This window comes from Kogia breviceps, chromosome 1, assembly GCF_026419965.1.
Source record: "Kogia breviceps isolate mKogBre1 chromosome 1, mKogBre1 haplotype 1, whole genome shotgun sequence".
NCBI lineage: Eukaryota > Metazoa > Chordata > Mammalia > Artiodactyla > Physeteridae > Kogia > Kogia breviceps.
This window is the reverse complement of record NC_081310.1, coordinates 4,855,419-4,878,749: the sequence shown is the minus strand read 5'-3', so window position 1 is coordinate 4,878,749 and position 23,331 is coordinate 4,855,419. Positions and strand designations below refer to the sequence as shown.

Sequence of the window (23,331 nt, the reverse complement as noted above, 5' to 3'; positions counted from 1 at the left end):
ATTAAAGAGGTTATTCCAGTTATGACTCTCGCTGAAAGCATAACTTGCAGAAACAAAGAAGATTTAGATAGCTATAATAACAGTGATAAAATTAGTTAAATAAGTAAAATAGTGCCTGTTGCCCAAGAGTATCTCTTGTGGTTAAGGGCAGCCAATGGCCTGGAAGAGTTCAAGGGTCATGAAGACACAAGGCATCTGCCCAATTCCAAGCCTAACCTACCCAAAGGAGCTTATTCCACCTGGTGGCAGATGTGACGGGCCCGCCTACGCCCCCCAGAGATGTGCGGGTCAGGCAGCAGGCACCCTCTGTGAGAGGCCCTGGAGGCCTGGGAGCCAGCTGTACATGTGCTCTGCACATTGCTCTCTGGAACAGGGCTAATCCGGGCCAGAACCCGGTTCAGGAGAGGCCAGTTCCGTATCCTGTGCTCCTGGCGGAAACCAGACATCAGCCACTGACAAGCCCTAATCCACCTAATGATGCCCGAAGGCACAGCTGGCAGGAACTCACTGCCTTGCCTTTGGCCAGCCAGGAGGTCTGCCTGGGGACCCTCCAGCTCCCTAGTCTTTGGGTAGGGAGAGGCTGGGTCCCTGGAGTAGATTCTGGTGGGAATAATAAAGTATTAATAATACTTCAATACATATTATAACATGTAATAAATATTATTAGAAATAATAAAAGAATACATCTATTTTCACATTTTATCAGGGTTAAGTTCATCATTGATAATTACATTGACTTCATATACACTAAGAAAGAAAAATTCTTCAACTAAAATATAGCACAACACCAAGGCACTGTTGATTGTAAAGTCCATGGTGGTTTCTGGAAGTTAAAAATATGAGGGTGAAACATAGCAGTCTTGGAATTGATGAAACTTAGTTGTCCTTCAGAGATGAATCCTAGGCTTGTAAAGTCTACTTTAAGTGAATGCTTTCTAAAAGGTGTGTTAAAACTTTTTGGTATCTTTAGGAAAGGTGTGTCTAAATGCACAAGCCAGAGATCCTTTTGGATAAAAATCCAAAGATGTTCCCACTGAAAATAAAAATCCCGGCTCTAATCTCTCATAGCATCTTGCTATTCATTATTTTACTAGCTTGACACTATTAATCGGAGCAGGAAGTGGCACAGCCTCTTTTCATTGTTCCAGGATGTTGAAAGATTATACCTGATATAGAAGTCCAGACCTCTACTGTAAACCCATAGCTGTAATGGAAACGTGTGCTATGTACCTCTGCACTGATACTGGGTCCAGATTTGCGCTGACAACTGTTGTAACTGACGTACCGTACATCATTCCTTAAAGACCCCAGAAATAGCATATGTAATTCTTCTTCAAAAGGAAAACGTTGTGCGTAGAGGCCTGTTAGGTATTAATTATATCGGGTGGACTCTGAAATTTAGGATGACAACTCAAAGCTAAAGTGGAATTATTTCCAAAGTGTGGGCGCTGCAGATAATGAGAAAGGTGATCAGAGTGGTTGGTCAATGCCACACGGTGTGTGTGGTTCCCTCTGTCCCCACTGTGATGAGTGATGACAGCGTCAGTGACCAGACCTGCTCCTGGCTGATGACCTGTGATGTGCATTGTCTTGCAGTACAGTTAACCTTGATCTCTAACTGCGGAAAGATGCATATTGAGCTGAAAAATCTCTAAATGCTGATCAGAAGTTTAGGGCACAGTTGTTCAGAAACAATGCTTTGTTTAGACATTTGCCAAAGCCACAGAGTTGACTTGATGGCTTTGATTTCGACTGGGCCCAGGCTTGTGGAAGCGTTGAGAAGCTGCCTCCTGGCGTGCCGCTAGCTTCCTGGAGAGAAGCTGAGTCACTCCATAGCTATGGCATGATCATTCAGTCACAACTCATTGAGCATTTGCTATGTCCCAGGGTATGCGCTAAGCGCTACAGATCTCAGTGTTAAAAGACAAAGACTTTGACGTCAAAAATCTAGCAATTTTGGGCTTCCCTGGTGGCGCAGTGGTTGAGAGTCCGCCTGCCGATGCAGGGGACGCGGGTTCGTGCCCCAGTCCGGGAAGATCCCACATGCCGCGGAGCGGCTGGGCCCGTGAGCCATGGCCGCTGAGCCTGTGCATCCGGAGCCTGTGCTCCGCAATGGGAGAGGCCACAACAGTGAGAGGCCCGCGTACCACAAAAAAAAAAAAAAAAAAAAAAAAAAAAAAATCTAGCAATTTTGTAGATAAAATTGACAAATAAAGCAATTGCTGTAAAGTATAATATATACTTTTATATCACAGTGAAGTGGTGCTTAAGGCAGGTCTAAGTGGTTTCATTACAGTTTCCAGGATCGTGTGACGCTGGACCTCGATCTTGGAGAACTGACTGGGATCCGCCAGGGCTTTGCAAGAGAGGAGAGCGGCTTTGCGCGGTCAGGGGCATGAGACGCGGGGGCTGCAAGACCGTCCTGGTAGGTGTGGCCCCAACAGAGTCCACATCGTTTAGAAGCTTCCATAGCATTCCAAGACAACTGTGCTTCTTCCTAGACAAGGAGAAAGTATTTTAAAAATCTATACAGACGATGGTAGAATCAGATTTATATCATATAAAGATCACTGTCCGAGATGTATAGAGTGATTAGGAAGAGAGAAGCCAGTCAGACCGGATGAGAGATGGTGAGGGTCTGGATAAGTTTACAGCAATGGGGATGGCACCTTAGATCCATTTCTAAGGGAGAAATGACAGGATTTGATGACTAATTAGGATGTGGGAAATAACAAGTGAGATGACGATAGTTGCTAGAAATCTGGCTTGGGTGACCTGTATGATAATCCCATTTACTGGCAGGGATGGGGGTGTAGAGGGTCAGAGAGGGTGGACGGAAGAGAGAGAGTCTGTATTTGGAATTGTTGAATGATGCCTGTGAGATAGTTGGCGGAGATGTCCTGTAGCTGGCTGGATTCAGAAGGGCAATGTAACCTCGAGTTACACACTGCTATGAAAGGGTCATGGGGAGAACTGCTTCCTGATTTCCCGAAGAATGGTCTCCTGCTTCCCCCCCGCCCCGTCCACCCCCGTAGTCTTTTCTCAAATGCAAGTAAATGAACAAAACATTTTTATTTTTTCCCAATGCACCTTTAATTCGTTGGCCTTTGCTGGAACTTGGCATTTTTCTGATGAAGCCACTTTGCACACAACACTTATTAAAGGGTTCCTCTCCCCTTGATTCTCAGGGCCAGGAGGAAAGTTGGCTTTCTCACTCAGCCCGCTGCTCCTGAAAGACCATCGTTTGCTTCTTGACTCTCTTCTCTTCCTCGTAAGCTGTTACTTACTTAATCCTGACTCTACCCACTTTCTAACTTTTTGATCAGCTTCAAATTTCTTAACTTCTCTGGGCTTCAGTTTCATCCTTAATAAAATGGGCATCATAGCAGTGCCTCATGGGTAATTCTTTGACAATTAAGCAAAATCAAATCATTCACATAAAATGCTTAGCACAGTATCTGGTGTGAAATAAACTCTCAGTGAATGTCAGCTGTTACCATTAATAATAGGCAAGGATCTTTGTCTTCAAAGCAGTTGTGGGAGATAAGCAAGTAACAAATAAGTAAAATATAATGGTGTGAGGGCTGTGAAACACACGAGAATGAAATCAGTAAGGAAATAGGGCAAGACTTCACTGACGATGGGACATTTAACAGAGGCTTAAAGGATGACTTCCTCAGGTGGACAGTTGGGAAAGAATTTTCCAGAGAGAGAGAGAGAGGGAGAGAGAGCAGTGTGTCCAAACTCGTAGGAGGGTAGAGGTCCGTGGTGGGTCTGAGGAAAAGCAAATGGTCTGATAGGACTGGCGTGTAAAGCGATGATAGGATTGTCATGGGAAATGAACTTGAAAATATTACAAAGGATTTTAGGTACCAAAATACGTTTTTGGCTTATGTAAATCCAATTAGGAGCTATTGCAGAATTTTATGGAGCAAGCTTTTGGAACTTCTTGGGCTTCTTATTTTCGGTGACCTCCATCTCTGCTCCACTGTAGCCATACAACGCCACAACTTCAGGTTAGACCCTGCCATCACTTTACCACCAAAATTCTCACCACAGCCTGAGCGTCTCATTTTCTTGCTTCTGTTGAAATCTTGCTTCGTCTTTAGCAGAATCTCGGTCACCGGCCTCTCCACACTCATGCTATCCATCACTCCTTCCCTATCTTGACGTCTCCTCAACAAGCCCGGACTTCATGGGGAGCTGCTTTACTGACGTGCCTCTCTGTCATCTCTATTGTTGACGTTCTTGCCCTTGACCTGCAGTTAATATTTTGCAACTTTCCAGTCCTGGAAAGCCCCATTGCCTATTTTCTTTTCCTCTGATTTAAAGTCTATTGACCCACCTCAGAAATTATCCAATTGTAGTTATGTATTTACTATTGTTCAGCAGGTATTTATATGTCGTGGTAGATTTTTTTTTTTTTTTTTTTTTAGGAATTCCTTTATTTATTTATTTATGGCTGTGTTGGGTCCTCGTTTCTGTACGAGGGCTTTCTCTAGTTGCGGCGAGCGGCGGCCACTTTTCATCTCACTATCGCGGCCTCTCCCGTCGCGGAGCACAGGCTCCGGACACGCAGGCTCAGCGGCCACGGCTCACGGGCCCAGCCGCTCCGCGGCACGTGGGATCCTCCCGGACCGGGGCGCGAACCCGCGTCCCCTGCATCGGCAGGCGGACTCTCAACCACCGCGCCACCAGGGAAGCCCCTGTCGTGGTAGATTTTTAAAACCGTATTTAATATAGTGGCTGCTCCAAATTTTTCCAGCTTCTCGCTTCTCTGCTCTTAGCATCGCGTCTGTGTTTAACTGAGTTTGAAGCGATTCCAGATTCCCTTGCAGAGTTGTCTTTGCTTCCAATTACTTTTCGAAATGTTTAAAGAGTCTGTTGCTCTACTTGGAGAAATTGAGGAAGGAATACAGGCAAGAACAACTGACTGCAGATAATACCTTCCACGCCCTGAGCACCAACCACCTCCAGGCTCGCTAGCAGCGGCGCGTGGGGCCCACGAAACCCGCTCCGCACAGGAGAGGGGAAGAAGGAGAGCAGTAGTAGCAGGCGCAGTGTTTAACGTTCTCTAACTCAGCATGATCGGAAAGTCATCACTTCACTTATGCCGAGAGCACTTGGCAGCTTTAATGTTTCCACAAGCATGTTCTCCGTAAAACGGTTTCACTGCCGTCTCCTCAGGCCCTGTGTGCTTTTCTCTCTTCGACCATTTTGTGCTATGGTGGCTTGGCGATCGTGGGGGCCTCATGTGTTTCCAGAGTTCTAGAAGGAAACGGGGACACTAACAACCTTTCTCCTGGGGTTCCAGCACATCTCTGTGGTTCTGTCAAAACCCCAGCTCACCTAGGTTGGGGGTGAGGGGTACGGGGCTTTTACACCAACTGCATTTGTGCTGCATCTGTGACCCTCAGCTTCTCTCCTTTCATCTGAAGACTGGCCCAGCACCTGAACGGTTCTGCCTGTTGGAGAATGCTACTCCAGACTTTTCTATCTTAGGTCTGTGTATCAATCAGGATTTGGTCAGGAAAAAGTTCATTCTATATATTTCAGATATGAAGAGTTTAATGTAGGAATTAAGGGCTTGTACACAGAACAGGCTACGTAATTTGGAAGCCCTTAATTCCTATTTGAGGACAGAGGACAGAGATTCTGGTGATGTTTCTTTAAGCCAAAGGATGTCAAAGATTGCCCGTCAACCATCAGAGACGAGGGAGAGGCCTGCAATAGATTCTTCCTCACAGCCCTCTGAAGGAACCAGTCCTGATGACACCTCGATCACAGACTTGGAAACAGTGAGGCAATACATTTCTGTTGTTTAAGCCACTTGGTTTCTGGTAGTTTGTTATAGAAGCTCTAGGAAACTCATACAGGACTGTTCTAGGCACAGGGCCCTGAGTGACAGCAAAGGTCACATGCCATCAAATCCAAGAGGCTGGCACTGCTTGTAGGGTGGCCAAAGGAAGTCAAAGAAGTTTCCAGGGAAGATCTTTGTCCAAAGCACCAAAGTGGGGGTTCTTAAAAGCTCCTAGGAAGGCGCTGCAGTTCTGAAGAGTCTTGGGGAAGTTTCCAGCCATCCCATCCTGCAGCAGTAGAATGAGGGGTCTCCAGACTCCCTAGGAAGCTGCTATGAGGTACATCTGTCCATGTGTGGGACCAGTCTAAGAAATCTCCAGAGAATCCTGGCTTCTCTCCCACCTTCCAAATCCGTAAGTGCCTCCCATTGGCAAGTTCAAACCACGAACCACTGGGAGAAGGAGACTTGAGGAAATGTATTTTCTGGCATCTCTGTGATGCAGGGGACATCGTCTTAGGAAGGGCTGACAGCAATGCTACACCGGCGGCAGACTTTCCGGCATACTTGGGCCGACACATTGCCCTCAAAGTTTGTATGTCACTTTTCTTGGGTTCTAACATGGCAGCCTCCCCCCTCAGGCAATGGGGTATTTTGACTAGATATCTGGGTGAGGGTGAGGTGGAGGCAGGAGGGCAGGAGCAGCCCTGGCCCTTCTCTTACACCTTAAGGGTATGAAGTGAAGATTCACACTGACGTGAACTCTCCTCCCACCAGTGAAGTTGATCTTTCCATATAAGGAAAAGGGGAAAAGAATGGCGTAGCAAGTAACCAAGAAGAAGAAAGAAAGGAAGGTCAAGGAGAAAGGGGGGCACGGGAAGGGAAGGAGGAATCAAGCCAAGAAGCGTTTGAAGAGACAAAAGGAGGACCTACCGAAAGCGCCGTCCGGAAAACCAGATGGGATGGAATGGCTTTTTGCTTTAAATCAATTATATAAGAAGAAGGGGAGCATTCTTAGATTCTTTTCCAGGAATGCTGCTTCTCTACCAAAGCCAGCGCGTCAACTTGGGAATCTCTCATCGTTTTACCTTGCTACTTAATACTTAACGGAAATGCGTGTCATTCCAATCCCTCTTTGAAATTGATATCTTCAAAAACATTTGGGTGTGAGGGACTTTCTGAACTTATTTTGACAGCTAATGAAAATTGCATAGTTCAGGGTGGAGCTATCCCTGGCCGCCAGGAATTCATGATCTCACATCTTAGTCACCTGTATTGACGTAGAGATGCCACTGTGCATGTCAGCACAGCATTAGTCATAGTGAGTCGCCAAAGCTGATAAAGTCAGAGGATTTCTTTTCCTGCCCTGCACATTTTTCTTTGGGTGCAGAGTTCCCCTTATTTGTATTTTCTTCCCCCCAACTCTTTCTATTTTCTTTTGTTTCATACAGAATTATAAACCAATTCCAACAGATTGGTTGGGTTCCTGGATGAACGTTGTGAAAGAATTTTACAGTTATGAATTTTCCATTTATTAGACAAATCAGCCACAGAAGTGCTACTCAGTGTAACTGCATTCAGTTTCTATAATGACGTGGCGCCATACATAGTAACACTAGTCATAAAAAGAATGTTTCCAGATAGACTGGACGTGTAGGTATGTTTTTGAAGGTCAGTTAACTGTCTATACTTAATGGCTGCATGCATGTAACAGTAAACATCCAAATGAAAACTGAAAATCATAGTTAGTGTTCCAGATGTTTTACCTATGAAGCCAAGCGTCTGGAAATACAAAAACATCCGGGTGGGGCTTCCCTGGTGGCGCAGTGATTGAGAATCCGCCTGCCGATGCAGGAGACACGGGTTCGTGCCCTGGTCCGGAAAGATCCCACATGCCGCGGAGCAACTAAGCCCGTGAGCCACGGCCGCTGGGCCTGCACGTCCGGAGCCTGTGCTCCGCAACGGGAGAGGCCACAACTGTGAGAGGCCCGCAAACCACAAAAAAAAAAAAAAAAAAAACATCCGGGTGACTGACTGTACTTACCACTTTTCACCCAGCCATTTTGGCATCATGCAGACATAGACCAAATCACTTTTTTTTTTTTCCATATCAGTAGCAGTGAAAAGCTGCAGTAAGAACCACATTGTTAAATAATATTAAGAGTAATACAAACAAATCAAATAAATCCAAAGTAAATAGTTGTCTGAACTGAAATTGTATTTAAGTTATTGAAACGCGTTCTTACACATGCATCAGGATCACTTTAAAGCTAAAGCATTTGAACGACATTGTTATAAATGGAGCTGCAGTATTTAAAATAACGGTTTAGGGCTTCCCTGGTGGCACAGTGCTTGAGAGTCCGCCTGCCGATGCAGGGGACGCGTGTTCGTGCCCCGGTCCGGGAAGATCCCACGTGCCGCGGAGCGGCTGGGCCCGTGAGCCATGGCCGCTGAGCCTGCGCGTCCAGAGCCTGTGCTTCGCAACGGGAGAGGCCACAGCAGTGAGAGGCCCGCGTACCGCAAAAAAACAAACAAACAAACAAAAAAATAATAATGGTTTATAATGCATTTCTTAAGCATTAGGACATCACCTGGCTGTATAACAGATGAATATATGAATTTCATTTGAATTATGAAATAAAATTTAGGAAAGTGTTGACAAGTTTTTATACCACTGGTTTGGCTTTATATGCTAATAGTTTTCAACAAATATAGGTGGCTGAAATAGCAAAGGACATAATCCAAAGGTGTTACGGAGAGGTGGGTTGGCTCGGAGGAGACAGGAATGGCAGAGACACCGTCACTTACTAACTATGGAGCACAGGCAAGTCCGCGCACCTCACCTGTGTTGGGATGGGGTGGAAGAACACGTGTGAACTCACCTCACCCTGCGCGTGCACGTGGCAGCCGTGTAATAAGTGCCGGTTGCCGTCCGCTCGGAGGGCTCCGCAGGAACCCACGGCGACGGATCACTTCCGGCTGAGCCGAGTTCTCTCTCAGTCCCGTTGATCAGTGTCATTTTCACGGAGCGCTGACACATTACAGTTTCAGTTGCTACATGTGTTTAAAAAATAATTATATAAAACTTTAAAAAAATAGTGTATCATTTTCATCTTTCATATGTCCTTAGAAAGTATTTTAAAAAGAGGTATCTGTTATTGCATTATTTTACATGGCAGAAAAAAAGATACGCAAACATTGCCGAAAAGCTGTTTCAGAGACAGAATGAGAACACAGGCCTCCGCCGGACAGTTCAGTGCTCTTTCTCTTGACCTTACTGATACCAGTGAAAACAGAGGCGGAAAATCTCATTCACTGACCGGGTGAGAAATCGCCTTAAATGGCAGGCCATTTTCCTGCAACGAATACTATTCCACAACTTTCCATCTTTAGTGATATAAAATTTAAGTTCTTTATCCTCTCAGAAAACAATCAAATTTAATATGCTGGTGTCTCTTTTCACTTCCGCATTTGTAGAATCTAGTCACAGTTGTAAATGGCAGGTGGTGTTAGAATATCCTATTGTATTTTCTATCAGGAAAGAGGGCACAATATCAGTCAAACTACTGAAAACCTCTGAGTTATTTGAAAAGTCCTCAATATCATTTTTTTTTTCTTCATTGTTTTTTTTTTGTTTGTTTGTTTGTTTGTTTGTTTTTTGCGGTACGCGGGCCTCTCACCGCCTTGGCCTCTCCCGTTGCGGAGCACAGGCTCCGGACGCGCAGGCCCAGCGGCCATGGCTCACGGGCCCAGCTGCTCCGCGGCACGTGGGATCTTCCCGGACCGGGAAACGAACCCGCGTCCCCTGCATTGGCAGGCGGACTCTCAACCACTGTGCCACCAGGGAAGCCCCTCAATATCATTTTAATACATAATTTATTACCCTGGGCCATAGGCACAGGAATAAAGATGGGTAAATATAGGTAGCCCCCTTTTGTGTCTTTTAAAACCTGTGTGAAAATTGGGTGACTGCGTATCAGGTACTGTTTTGGCAGATTCAGTAGGGTAGTTTGCTATCTCAGTGTGACCATTTTTGTAAATCTTAAACTTGGTTTGCTTAGAAAATAATCTTCACCTACTATTTGGGCAAGGGGGTAAATACAGGTTTTTAAAAAATGTAATGTTATCTTAAAATGAAGTAGCTTCTAATAATACCACTAATTACAGTGAGTTTAAGTCACAAATTGATTTTCTATTTAAAAGCAGCATTTTACAACACTATAGAAAATGTAAACATTTCTGTGCAAAAGGGGCACTTAAGGAAAGAATTGCACGTCATATTTGTACTATAAATTTTGTGGAAAGAACAAGAATTTTTTTTTCTCTTGCAAACATTTAGTATACACCAGGTACTATCATAAACACTTTAGAACACCCTGTAATTGTAATAATTATCCTGTGGGGTAATTACAACTATTGGTCCCATTTTTCAGGTGAAGGAACTGAGGTAAGGAAAGGTTAAGGAACTTTCCCAAGGTCACACAGCTAAAAGAGGCTGTGCTAAGATCCCAACCCAGGCCGTTTGGCTTTGGAGTCTGAGCTTTTATCCACTGTTCAATATGACGCCTATTAAAAATAATCTAAAGACATTGGCCAGTCCCCTTCAGGCCTCCAACAAAAGTACAGTAAACAATTACTTTGTCCTAAGAATGACTGGTGTCCTTGGACCAAAAAGCCACGAGCTGTTGTATGCCATAGTTCTTTGTAAGTGACAGCTGCTCTGCTTTGTGAACTTCCCACGAGCATGCCAGAAAGTTAATATCAATTACAATTAAGGAGGAAAATTATCTGGGCCAACATCACGTTTCACAAGAGCCTTGCTAAATAAAGCATTGCCAAAGAGCGAAAATATTAACGGTTTGCTAAAACTTTGCCTTTTTTTTCTGTGCCGACTTTTTTAAAAGGTGTAAACTGTGAATTGGAAGTTGATGAATGTCGGTCCCAGCCCTGCCTCAGTGGTGCAACCTGTCAGGATGCTGTGGAGGCCCATCTCTGTGACTGTGCCCCCGGCTTCCTGGGTGATGGCTGTGAGCTCAGCACTGATGAGTGTGCCAGTGGGCCGTGTCTCCATGGAGGGCTGTGCGTGGATGGAGCCAACAGGTACATTTTCTCCTACATTTGGGTCATTGGCTTGGGGCGGACTCACTGACCAGACGCTATGGCACCAGTCCTTCTGGTGAATTTGGAGATCTCACATCCCTGGCTTAAAATCTGCAGATTGCTTTTTATACTTTAAATATAAAAAAGTTGTAACATTCACATTTCATTAAAATAATGCAACCTTTGGATGCCATCTGTCTCAAGAGGGAGCATTTTCCAAGTCATTCTTGTCATAGTTTTGAACTGGTTCTGTTACAGAAAAGCGCCAGCCTTCCAAATCCATGAAACAAATGGAATCTACCTTCCGTATCTCTTGTAGATGCAAAAACAAAGCTAGAGATTATTCTATATGTGAATATAAGATGGTACTTATAAAATAACAAGCACATAAATCAAGTGGTGAAAAATAAATCCTTTAGGAATTTTATATAAACAGTGTTGGAAAGGGTGTTGATAGTAAATTAATTATATCTTGAATTTCTAGGTGTTTGGAGAATTGGGTGAATACTTTGAAGACAGCAGAACGATGAGAAGTAGCCATGTAATTCTGTTCCAAATTAGAGTCTGTCATTGGCTTTTCAGTAAAAAGAAAAACAAAAATAAAACAATAAATTACACCTTAATATGATGCATATAATAAATTTGGGTAATGGTAGTTGAATTCATATAAATATTTTTGAAAGAACTTTCTAATACTTATTCAAACCACAAGCATCGAGTTATTAAACACTTAAGTTTTAACAGCATTCGCATTTAATATTGCCTTGAGAGATCCTTCAGCAGCTCAGCGGACAGCAAGATGGGCACTAAAGCTCCCCCTTTACAATAAGGAGTCTAAAGTTCAGGGAAGTTAGGTGACCCCCCTATCCCCCCACAAATTCACACGGTTAATTCTTTGAAAAAGGAGGCCTAGAATTGAACTTTCCTTTATTTAATAAATAAGATATAAAGGGCAGCAAAAAAAGGCACGTGTGCTCCATATATACCCAGGAAAATAATGTGATTCTAAATAGAGCAAAGTGGTAGAACATTTCTTTGGTAAACTATAACTGTTCTCCACGTCTTGCCTGTGACTTTCAGTTACGCCCAGATCATTCTCCGGTGGCATGAATCTTCACGCCTGGAGACAGGTGACTGGGCAACACATAGACCAGAAAGGCAGTTTCCGCACAAGCGCTCCAGACAAAAGGAGGATGCTCTCCCAGCCATGCTTCACTGTTTCCAGAAAGCATCAGAACAGAAGGCACACAACGCTTTTCATGCCTGTGGAAGTGCAAACAGAGCAAGGCTGAACCTGCCAGCTTTCCTCTCTTCACCTGAATGCGTGCCATGAATAATTTTTCTATTGTATCCACATCTCTCTTATGACCTAAATTTTGAGATCATTGCAAGGTCAGCAATTACAACCTGACTTTATTTTCCCACAGCAAAAAATTAATACATTTGCTATGAGGAGTGTGGGAAAGTCAGAAACTATACCCCATGAAAGGTTCTTGCAGACAAAGGAAGATTCAGATGGAGACTGATTCTGTGAATTGAGGTCCACTAGCCAGCCGTGATCACAGGGGTCTTGTCTCCAATGTCTTACACGTAGTGGATTTGTAGTAGGTATTTTTAATTAGGTAAATGGAATAGTGAATTAGAGGGTTTCTAGCTAGCAAAATTATGTATAAAAATTATAGTCACTTATATTTGCTAATATTTAAGTTTCCTTAGTGAAATCTTAATATCTGTGTTGGTGGTAAATAGACACACAGCCGTGGTGAACAGGACTGTTACTCTTTATACAATACTAGGTATCCCTCCCCCCAGACACTCATTTTATCTAAGCTGAGTGTGTAAGCCTATGTTTTCGTGGTACTAGATCTTCGAGGAGAGACCGTCTAAATTGAAAGCCTATTCTTGATAAAGTGAACAACTGTCCCCAACAGATTTGTATTTTAGGTCTGTCAGATAATCCCACTTAATCAGTGAATGATTACAAATAGCAAGACTAAAATACTCTTGTACTCTGAAAATAAGAAAGCATAAGTCAAAATTTATATAATGAGAATTTTTCCTGTTTTTTTCATAATTTATTGTTTCATTTTTCATAAGGGACCTCTTTTCTGGGCTCTCTATATAAAAAAGTGCCTTGATATAAATCAGTCTCTACTGCTTCACAATATTAGCAACTTTATTTGGTACTGTTCAGTAGTTTTATTCAGTATTTTCTGCCCTTTGGCATGCCGTGTCCATTCTTTATATGCACATTTAACTACGCCAGCAACTCTGTCACAAAGGTACTCTTACCTTCAATTTTTGGGTGAGGAAATTGAAGTATACAATCATACTTGCCAATTAATTTTGATTGAAAACTGTACTGTAAAATTTTAAAGATAAAAAGCTATTAATACGGAAGCACATAATGCTTTCAGGCTTACTGAGATGATTCCTCAAGGCTTTTGGTAAGTATTAAAACCATGCCATGGGTCTGGGGTTGACGGACAAGTGAAGAGACAGGATAACAATATTTGATATCAATATGACCAAGGGTTGATGTGACTATTTCATTTTACTCTCCAGGTACAGCTGTAACTGCATGGGTAGTGGATTCACAGGGACACATTGTGAGACCTTGATGCCTCCATGTTGGTCAAAACCCTGTCACAATAATGCTACATGTGAGGACAGTGCTGACAATTACACTTGTCACTGCTGGCCTGGTAAGTGACAAAATATCTTCCACCATTTTTTTTTTTTTTTTTGCCTAGAATAGAAACAAATCGCTTATAGCAAATAGAAACTAAAAATTCTTGTTGCTAAAGGTTTAAAACCAACTCTTTCTTCTAGTTATCATTGTTTAATTTAATTGTATTCTTCAGCGCTCAGACATATCTACTGCTACACTATACATTGTCTGAAGTAGGTTACCAAGCTGCCCAATCATCAGAATCTTCTGGAAGAAACACAGAGGAAAAATAAGTCAACGGAAGCGTCGATTTCAGCATGGTCTTGGTGGAGTAAAATTCACTGGAAGACGCTTCCTTTTCCTCCAAGATGTTTTCCTTGATGCCTAGGATATATTAAAACCCATGAAACACTATTAAAATCCTAAGTGCTTGTACTATAATTCATGGAGTCAGATAGTGTGATCATAACGGTCCCCATAAAGGGTGTAGAATGATATTCCAGAAATGGGTGTGTTCTCCTAGCCCTTTATAATGTAAAGGATGATTCAAGTTACACACACATGAACCATATCAAAAAATTACACTGAAAAGGTAATTGGACTTGAGTGTAGAGGTGACAGCAGAATCAGTAGGAAACAGTATGTGATACTTGAATCAACAGGCCACCCATAAATATTGATGTTAATTTTGGCAATGAACCTGATTGACATATTTTAACCTAATTTTTACTAGGATTTTATTGCTAGAAATGAAAGAGCATTTCATCTCTCTTCTTTCTTGATCCGTTGGAGAACACTGATACATTTATGATTATTTAAAATCTAGCTGTTGCAAGCTTACTGGTCATCTGCCCCTCCTCCCCACTCACACTGCTGTCTGAGGAAGGGGTGGCCCTGCCGCCGGGGCGGAGGCATGGAGATCAGGGTCAGTCCTGTCAGCAGCAGCTTCCGATGCAAAGACTTCCGATGCATTGCCTGAGGCACGTGTCACAGGCTTTGGTTGAATACATTTTGTAGGCAAAAACAAAACAAACATAGAAGTGTGAAAGGAAGTTTGGAATTCTTCTGTGGCTCAGAAATCTGTGTATCTCTTGTGTCTTCCCACTTCCAGATAACACGAATAGGGTCTATTTTTATCCTTTGGTCATTGGCTCTGGTCAGCAGGAAACAGTATGTAACACTTGAATCAACAGGCCCCCTGTTGATTTTTTTCCAAAACATGTTATTCCACATTCTTGTCATCAGCCAACACTCAGCACTCAGTCAACACTCTGGGCAGGACCTCAGTCCCTAAGCAGGGCATGGAGCAGCCAGCTTGGGAGCAGGACAAGTCCACCATTTGTTAACCAAGTAAACTAGGGTGAGTTACCTCTTAGTTCTTACATTTCTCATCCGCAAATGAAGGATAAACAAACAAACTACTTGTAGTGTTGCTGTGAGGGGTAAAATTATAAAAAATAGAGCCTGGCACATATTAGGTACTCAAAGAAAAGGCAGCTATGTATTTCTACACACCAGGCTCTACACCAGGAGGCGGAAATTGTGTATGAGAGATGGTTTCTGTGCCCTAAAGGCTTTGTAATGGAACCAGGCAGTTAAGAGGAGCTGCCTAAGAAAAGAGCGGTATGTTGCGCTGTGCCGGTCCTGGTCTTTTCTTAGCAGCTCCTCTTGACTGCCCGGCTCCAATCCAATACAAAGCCTTTAGGGCACAGAAACCAACATGGTATTGTGAAGCAATTATACTCCAGTAAGGGTCTATTTAAAAAAAAAGACCAGCGCGTGTTCCTCGCATTCAAGCCACATGGATTTCAGTGCCATGATTCCTCGTATGAGGAATCGGGCAAAATCAAAACGACATGGTTCCTCCTTGCAAGGAGCTTAAATTCTATCTGGGATACAGTGTGGAAAAAATGTGTACAGTCCAATTTGGGGTACAATAAGAAGCTCTAATAAATTCTGTAAAAGGGATTAAGGAGAGAAGAAGTTCAGGGATGGCTTGACCAAGGAGGCACCGTTTTAGAAAACTTGAAAGATCACTAAGCATATCCCAGAAATGTACCCACTAGCCGTGTGACTTTGGCCACGTTACCGCCCTGAGCCTCGGTGTCCTCATCGACAGATAAAGCAGAGATGATGATAACAATATCTACCTCATAGTGTTGTTGTGGAGATAATTCCAGCGATATAGGAGGAGCTCCCAGCTCAGCCTAGACCATAGGGAGCACTCCATAAATGTCAACGAGATACTAAGATTAGGAGATTGGCCACTCTAGACCCTGTGGCCAACACGCAGCAGCTCATTACTTATTTAAGGATAGAAGAGAGGACGAAAAAGAGGAGGGAAAGAAGAAAGGGCAGCAGGCACACGTGGAGAAGAGCGTGTCCAATTGTGGAACTTGTGAGTGATTGTTTAAAACGCTGGACTACTGCAGGGCTGAGGGTAGGGAGATGGGGCCTGGGAGCAAGATGAGGCTGAAGCCGGATCACAATGCTGTTTGTCTGCCCTGCAGGCGACAGGGCAGAGAAGTAACGTAATCTGACCTGTTAATTTAAAAAGAGCTCGCTGGCACTTCAGTGGAAGGTGATTGAGAGAAATAAGACTAAAGGCAGGGAATCTGGTGAGAGCTCTGCAGTAGTTTAGATAAGAGATAAGCCGACTGGCCAGAACAAAGACCATAGTGGTGAGGGTGGAGATGAGGGGACGGATGGCCATGAGAGCACTTTAGGGGCAGAAATGATGTGGGGATTGAGAAAGGGACACCGATTTAGGACAGTTCTACTTCTGAGTTTCTTGGGTCACGAGATGGATGGTGATTTTGCCTAAAGAGAAAGCCCAGAATGTCTTTGTACCCAATCCTCACAGTTATATAGAAAGAGAAGATTTAATGCTACAAGCTACTCCATATCTAAGAAAAGGAGGCCACTCCTTTGGATCCCGAGACCACTGCCACTGAGCACGAAGGCAAGAATCCGCTGCTGGAATCGCCAGGGTCCTCATTTCAAGAGTAATTAATTACAAGAAGGGTTACTCACTTTAAATGCCTATCTTGAAAGTTTTCCTCTTACCCAGAAAAGATTGGGTTTGTTTTTTTTTAAAAAAAAAAACATAATTTAAGAACCCTGGGGTCTTGACTCAGCATCATATTGTTTCTTTGTACAGAGTTCTACAGGAAAACTTGTTAAATCTATTGAATGTCGCCTTGACTGGAGGAATCTATGTATATACATGGTTAAAGGGTACAGCAAACAGAAACCCCACAGGGCCCCAGTGGTGGGTTCAGGCCTGGTAAGACTATAAATCAGAACCTTCCGAACGTTCAGGATAAGAATAAGACAGTGCGTGAGCCGGGAAGCCAGAAAGGACTTATGAAGGTTCTAAATTACTGCCTAACCTGGCCTGTGTATGAGTCTTCAAACTTAGAATGAGAAGAAAATTGAAAATAGTCAGAACTTTCTTTAATAAGTCGACTGTAGCACAGGTTTTTGTAAATGGTTTTGTGACAGCCATTATTTAGTGAATATTTGTAGATCCTTAAGTATGAAATACAAGCTCTTAAAAAGTAGACATTCAGGTACACGACTGAGGGTTCTGGGGGAGGGTCACTACCAAGGATTGTGGGACCTTGATCTGACATGTGCTTTTAGTTTCCTTTTTAACTCTAAGTGTCTTCTTCAGACCGCTGACAAAGACCCCAGGGGTCAACTGTGACAAAAGTATTATATTGTTGAGCAACAGAATTTATGTTGTGCTTACAATTTGACATAGGGCCCCATTCAGGTTTTTATTAAAATTACAAAATAAGCGATCACATCGTATTCTCATTATCTGCTTATTAAGAGTTCATCAATTCTCTGGTTTATCTGCTAACCTAGGATAATCATCTAAATTGTTGATTAGAACTATTTGAATCTCATTCAGACATTGATTGAAGGCCTACTACTCAGGTGTTGCTCTGTCCTGGAGTGGAGAATAAAAAAACAGTCCCTGCTTTTGTGGACCTTACAGTCTGTTGAGGGAGACAGCTATCAAATACATCAACAAATGAAAGCTATGTATGTAAATAAATTTTAAGAGATAACTATACAAGTAAGTACATAATAGCAATCACGGTAAGACAATGGAAGGAAAGAATTGGGTATATGAGAGAAAGAATGATCTTACTTACATCTGACCATGAGGACAGAACGTAATAAGAGATAGAGCCTGAAAGCTTAGAGTTATCCAGGCACAGTCTTGGAGAAGGGTTTTCTAGGAGAGGGAACAATGTTATAAAGGCCCTGGGGTAGAAAACATTCTAGGGACAGGAATGCAGAGATGGTATTAGGGCCAGATAATAAAGGGCCAGTCAAGTTAACGATTTTAAATTTTGTTCTGTGTGAAAAGCGAAGCCATTGAATGGTTTTAAAGAAATACCATGATTTGATTTATAACTTTTACAACTCTGGATTGTAAATTTAACATGGATAGACCGTGCAAGGGAGTTCAAAAAGCAAGTTGCAGAAGGATGCGTGCAGTACAATTCCAGTTATGTTAACACACACAATAAATATATACATATATAGGTTTTTTTAAACATCTTCATTGGAGTATAATTGCTTTACAATGGTGTGTTAGTTTCTGCTTTACAACAAAGTGAATCAGTTATACATATACATATGTTCCCATATCTCTTCCCTCTTGCGTCTCCCTCCCTCCCACCCTCCCCATCCCACCCCTCTAGGTGGTCACAAAGCACCGAGCTGATCTCCCTGTGCCACGCGGCTGCTTCCCACTAGCTATCCACCCTACGTTTGGTAGTGTATATATGTCCGTGCCACTCTCTCACATCGTCACAGCTTACCCTTCCCCCTCCCCATATCCTCAAGTCCATGCTCTAGTAGGTCTGTGTTTTATTCCCATCCTACCCCTAGTCTCTTCATGATATTTTTTTTCTTAGATTCCATATATATGTGTTAGCATACGGTATTTCTTTTTCTCCTTCTGACTTACTTCACTCTGTATGACAGACTCCATGTCCATCCACCTCATTACAAATAACTCAGTTTCATTTCTTTTTATGGCTGAGTAATATTCCATTGTATATATGTGCCACATCTTCTTTATCCATTCATCTGTCGATGGACACTTAGGTTGCTTCCATGTCCTGGCTATCGTAAATAGAGCTGCAATGAACATTGTGGTACATGACTCTTTTTGAATTATGGTTTTCTCAGGGTATATGCCTAGTAGTGGGATTGCGGGGTCATATGGTAGTTCTATTTGTAGTTTTTTAAGGAACCTCCATACTGTTCTCCATAGTGGCTGTATCAATTTACATTCCCACCAGCAGTGCAAGAGTGTTCCCTTTTCTCCACACCCTCTCCAGCATTTATTGTTTCTAGATTTTTTGATGACGGCCATTCTGACTGGTGTGAGATGATATCTCATTGTAGTTTTGTTTTGCATTTCTCTAATGATTAATTATGTTGAGCATTCTTTCATGTGTTTGTTGGCAATCTGTATATCTTCTTTGGAGAAATGTCTATTTAAATCTTTGGCCCATTTTTAGATTGGGTCGTTTGTTTTTTTGTTATTGAGCTGCCTGAGTTGCTTATAAATTTTGGAGGTTAATCCTTTGTCAGTTGCTTCATTTGCAACTATTTTCTCCCATTCTGAGGGTTGTCTTTTGGTCTTGTTTATGGTATCCTTTGCTGTGCAAAAGCTTTTAAGTTTCATTAGGTCCCATTTCTTTATTTCTGTTTTTATTTCCATTTCTCTAGGAGGTGGGTCAAAAAGAATCTGGCTGTGATTTATGTCATACAGTGTTCTGCCTATGTTTTCCTCTAAGAGTTTGATAGTGTCTGGACTTACATTTAGGTCTTTAACTCATTTTGAGTTTATTTTTGTGTATGGTGTTAGGGAGTGTTCTAATTTCATACTTTAACATGTAGTTGTCCAGTTTTCCCAGCACCACTTATTGAAGAGGCTGTCTTTTATCCACTGTATATTCTTGCCTCCTTTATCAAAGATAAGGTGACCATATGTGTTTGGGTTTATCTCTGGGCTTTCTATCCCGTTCCATTTATCTATATTTCTGTTTTTGTGCCAGTACCATACTGTCTTGATTACTGTAGCTTTGTAGTATAGTCTGAAGTCAGGGAGCCTGATTCCTCCAGCTCCGTTTTTCTTTCTCAAGATGGCTTTGGCTATTCGGGGTCTTTTGTGTTCCCATACATATTGTGACATTTTTTTGTTCTAGTTCTGTGAAAAATGCCATTGGTGGTTTGATAGGGATTGCACTGAATCTGTCGATTGCTATGGGTAATATAGTCATTTTCACAATGTTGATTCTTCCAATCCAAGAACATGGTATATCTCTCCATCTGTTTGTATCATCTTTAATTTCTTTCATCAGCATCTTATAGTTTTCTGCATACAGGTCTTTTGTCTCCTTAGGTAGGTTTATTCCTAGATATTTTATTCTTTTTGTTGCAATGGTAAATGGGAGTGTTTTCTTAATTTCATGCTCAGATTTTCCATCATTAGTGTATAGGAATGCCAGAGATTTCTGTGCATTAATTTTGTATCCTGCTAATTTACCAGATTCATTGATTAGCTCTAGTAGTTTTCTGGTAGCATCTTTAGGATTCTCTATGTATAGTATCATGTCATCTGGAAACAGTGACAGCTTTACTTCTTCTTTTCCGATTTGGATTCCTTTTATTTCTTTTTCTTCTCTGATTGCTGTGGCTAGAACTTCCAAAACTATGTTGAATAAGAGTGGTGAGAGTGGGCAACCTTGTCTTGTTCCTGATCTTAGTGGAAATGGTTTCAGTTTTTCACCATTGAGGACACTGTTGGCTGTAGGTTCCTCATATATGGCATTTATTATGTTGAGGAAAGTTTGCTCTGTGCCTACTTTCTGCAGGGTTTTTAACATAAATGGGTGTTGAATTTTGTCAAAAGCTTTCCCTGCATCTATTGAGATGATCATATGGTTTTTCTCTTTCAGTTTATTGATATGGTGTATCATGTTGAACATATATAGTTTTAACAGGTGCATATGTATGTAAAACCAGAGGAATAGTTCTGGTAGGGACTTTCTTTTTTTGTTTGTTTGTTTGTTTTTTTTGTGGTACACGGGCCTCTTACTGTTGTGGCCTCTCCTGTTGTGGAGCACAGGCTCCGGACGCGCAGGCTTAGCGGCCATGGCTCCCGGACCCAGACGCTCCGCAGCATGTGGGATCTTCCCAGACCGGGGCACGAACCCACGTCCCCTGCATCGGCAGGCAGATTCTCAGCCGCTGTGCCACCAGGGAAGCCCCTAAAATGTTTTATAAAGTACTATATCATTCATGTTTTATTGTTTTTATTCTTGTTCCTAACAAAATGACCCAGCTAAATCCGTTCAAATACAAATCCATTTTTTGTTGTCTCACTGAGCGTTAAGAAGTAATCATTTACCTTTACTTTGAGTTTTAAGAGAAGAATTTAGGGTTGGCTATGTAGATCCTGCTGACTTTACAGCTTTTCTCTGGAAAAATATATTATTTGTTTTTCTTGCTTAACATTCGAACAATTGGAATATTTGAGGAATTGGATCCAGTTAAAATGTCCAGGTTAGATCAAGGTTATCCTGAAGTTCCTTATTCATCCAATGTTTATTAAAAGCATTGATTGATATTATAGGAATGACCCCACTGTTACTATTACTCATGTTCGTGGAAGCCTTTCTTACTAGATCCCTTGCCAGTTCCTTGAGGGAGGCCCAGCACCTTGTTCACTGGTGCCAGCACAGTGGCCAGCCTCCAGTCAGGCACATACGCTATGGTTGAGGGGCTTTGACTCAGCAGCTTCTCTGAACGTTTATCCTGCAGGATACACGGGGGCCCAGTGTGAGACCGACATCGATGAATGCAGTAGTAGCCCCTGCCAGTCTGATGGGGAATGCGTGGAGCTGTCTTCAGGGGAAGGGCATGGGCGCCTTGCCCAGCTGCTGTCTCTATCCGGCCGCCCCGAAGCCTCAGGTTACATTTGCATCTGTCCACCTGGACTTACAGGTGAGGCCCTGGGCTGGGGAGATGCCTTGACTTTCTAGCTTTTGATAGCAGATCACGCATTCAACCAAATGGTGGATGAGCAGTGAGATCTGTGCCGTATAACCTCTGTTGCTGTGGTGCAAAGGGTCCCCCTTGTGGGCCTGAAAAATACCTCATTTCACATATCGTAATTCCTCAGATCATGAGGAAAATGTTAAAAATAGGGATAGAAGAGGTGTACGAAAGGGGAAATACCTGTATACATTATCCTGGGAATTAGAAGCTGACTCAAATTCTTCACCTTATAAACAGAAAATGTTGGAATTTTTATGTCATTAAATTTTATAATGATGTTACATTTTATATTATTCAAATTTGCTTAAATAAGTTAACGTACTTATATTTACACAGAAAAATTATCTAGTCTCAAGTAATCAACTATTCTATAGCTAAAGTTGTTCCCTATATCAAATTTAAATGACTCTAACTTGTTCTACAGCATTCTTACTCTGAAACACAGAGGAAATGTGCACGTATGTTTTTCAATGAACAGTTGTGTTTGTGTCTGCTCCCATTTCTGAAAATTTTCAGAAGTTTGGAGACAGTCCCATATTTGGTAATGAGTAGCAACTTACCTACAATTGCATGGATACCACTGAGAAAACTAATTACAGCCTAGATTTCTATCTTATTCTTTTCTCAATAGATCCAGTGATATCTGAGGAAAATATTTTCAGCTGCTATCAGGGATTTCTGAGAAAAGAAAATAAGGAATAAGAAAAAAGGGGGAGGGAGGTCTATTTATTTGATGGCAGTGTTTGCTGTAAGGTTGCTGTAGAATATTTTCTTATTCACTGTCCCCTCTACAAAAAAGGGGAAAAGCCTCTCCAGTGTCAACATCAGTATAAGTATTGTCTTTTCCTGAATAGCTTCTAGCTTGCATGCTTTTTCCCTCAGTAAAATGTGTGCAAATAAATCTTGATAAATGAAAAAAAGCTGAAATAAATCTTGTAATACATCACATTTCCCAACAATGTAAGATGCCAGAAATCTTATAGGTAAAAGTGGGTTCTACAAGCATATATGTTTTTCTGGAATATATCTCTGTATTGACCCCACCTCTGAGATTATTTAAATTTCCTGTTTCTGTTTCTTATGTTTGCCTTTTTTTTTCTTATTTTTTCTGAATTGTTTGATCCTGGTATAGTGTAAGTATTTTTGTCAGCTACTTTAAATCCCTCTTGAAACAACGTAAAGGAGTTCTAAAATTTTTTATTGGGTTTAGGGTTATAAAGAAGAGATTCTATCAAAGTCAGAGGCCATTGCTAATGTTGCCTTATCAGATAAAAGAACATGGTTGACCAAAGAATTTGCAGATCCAAACAGGAGAGGCAGTGAAATGTTCCAGGGAAGTGTGTTGGCCTTAATTTCTGAAGAGCAGCCAAGAATGGCTGTATGAGTTAAGAAGTCCTGGGCTGCCCCAAGTATGGCTTAATGAAATTGCTTATTTTCCACTCGTGTGAATTCCAAAAATGGGTTCTCATAATCAATTGTCCTTCAAATAGTGATTCAGGGTCACAGGTTCCTCTCTTTTTTTTTCCATCTTCAAAACGTGGTTTCCAAGTTTACCACGCTCTATTGCGGCAAGCAACTGGTGGAGGAAAGACAACAGAGTGTGGCATCTAGAAAATTTTTTTATGGCCCTAAAAGTGGTGACTATGTCTTCTACTCACATACCATGGGT

General features: G+C 42.1%; 1 protein-coding gene across 2 annotated transcripts in view; it reads left to right on the top strand.

Annotated features, from left to right (window-relative positions):
- The window catches only part of CRB1 (crumbs cell polarity complex component 1), a 280,936-nt gene that overhangs the window by 141,680 nt on the left and 115,925 nt on the right, over nucleotides 1-23,331 (top strand). For both annotated transcript variants that reach the window (XM_067020765.1, XM_067020771.1), the window contains 3 exons: nucleotides 10,702-10,897; nucleotides 13,463-13,602; nucleotides 21,426-21,608. In XM_067020765.1, the coding sequence (XP_066876866.1) occupies nucleotides 10,702-10,897; nucleotides 13,463-13,602; nucleotides 21,426-21,608 (519 nt within the window). The remainder of the gene's footprint in view (nucleotides 1-10,701; nucleotides 10,898-13,462; nucleotides 13,603-21,425; nucleotides 21,609-23,331) is intronic.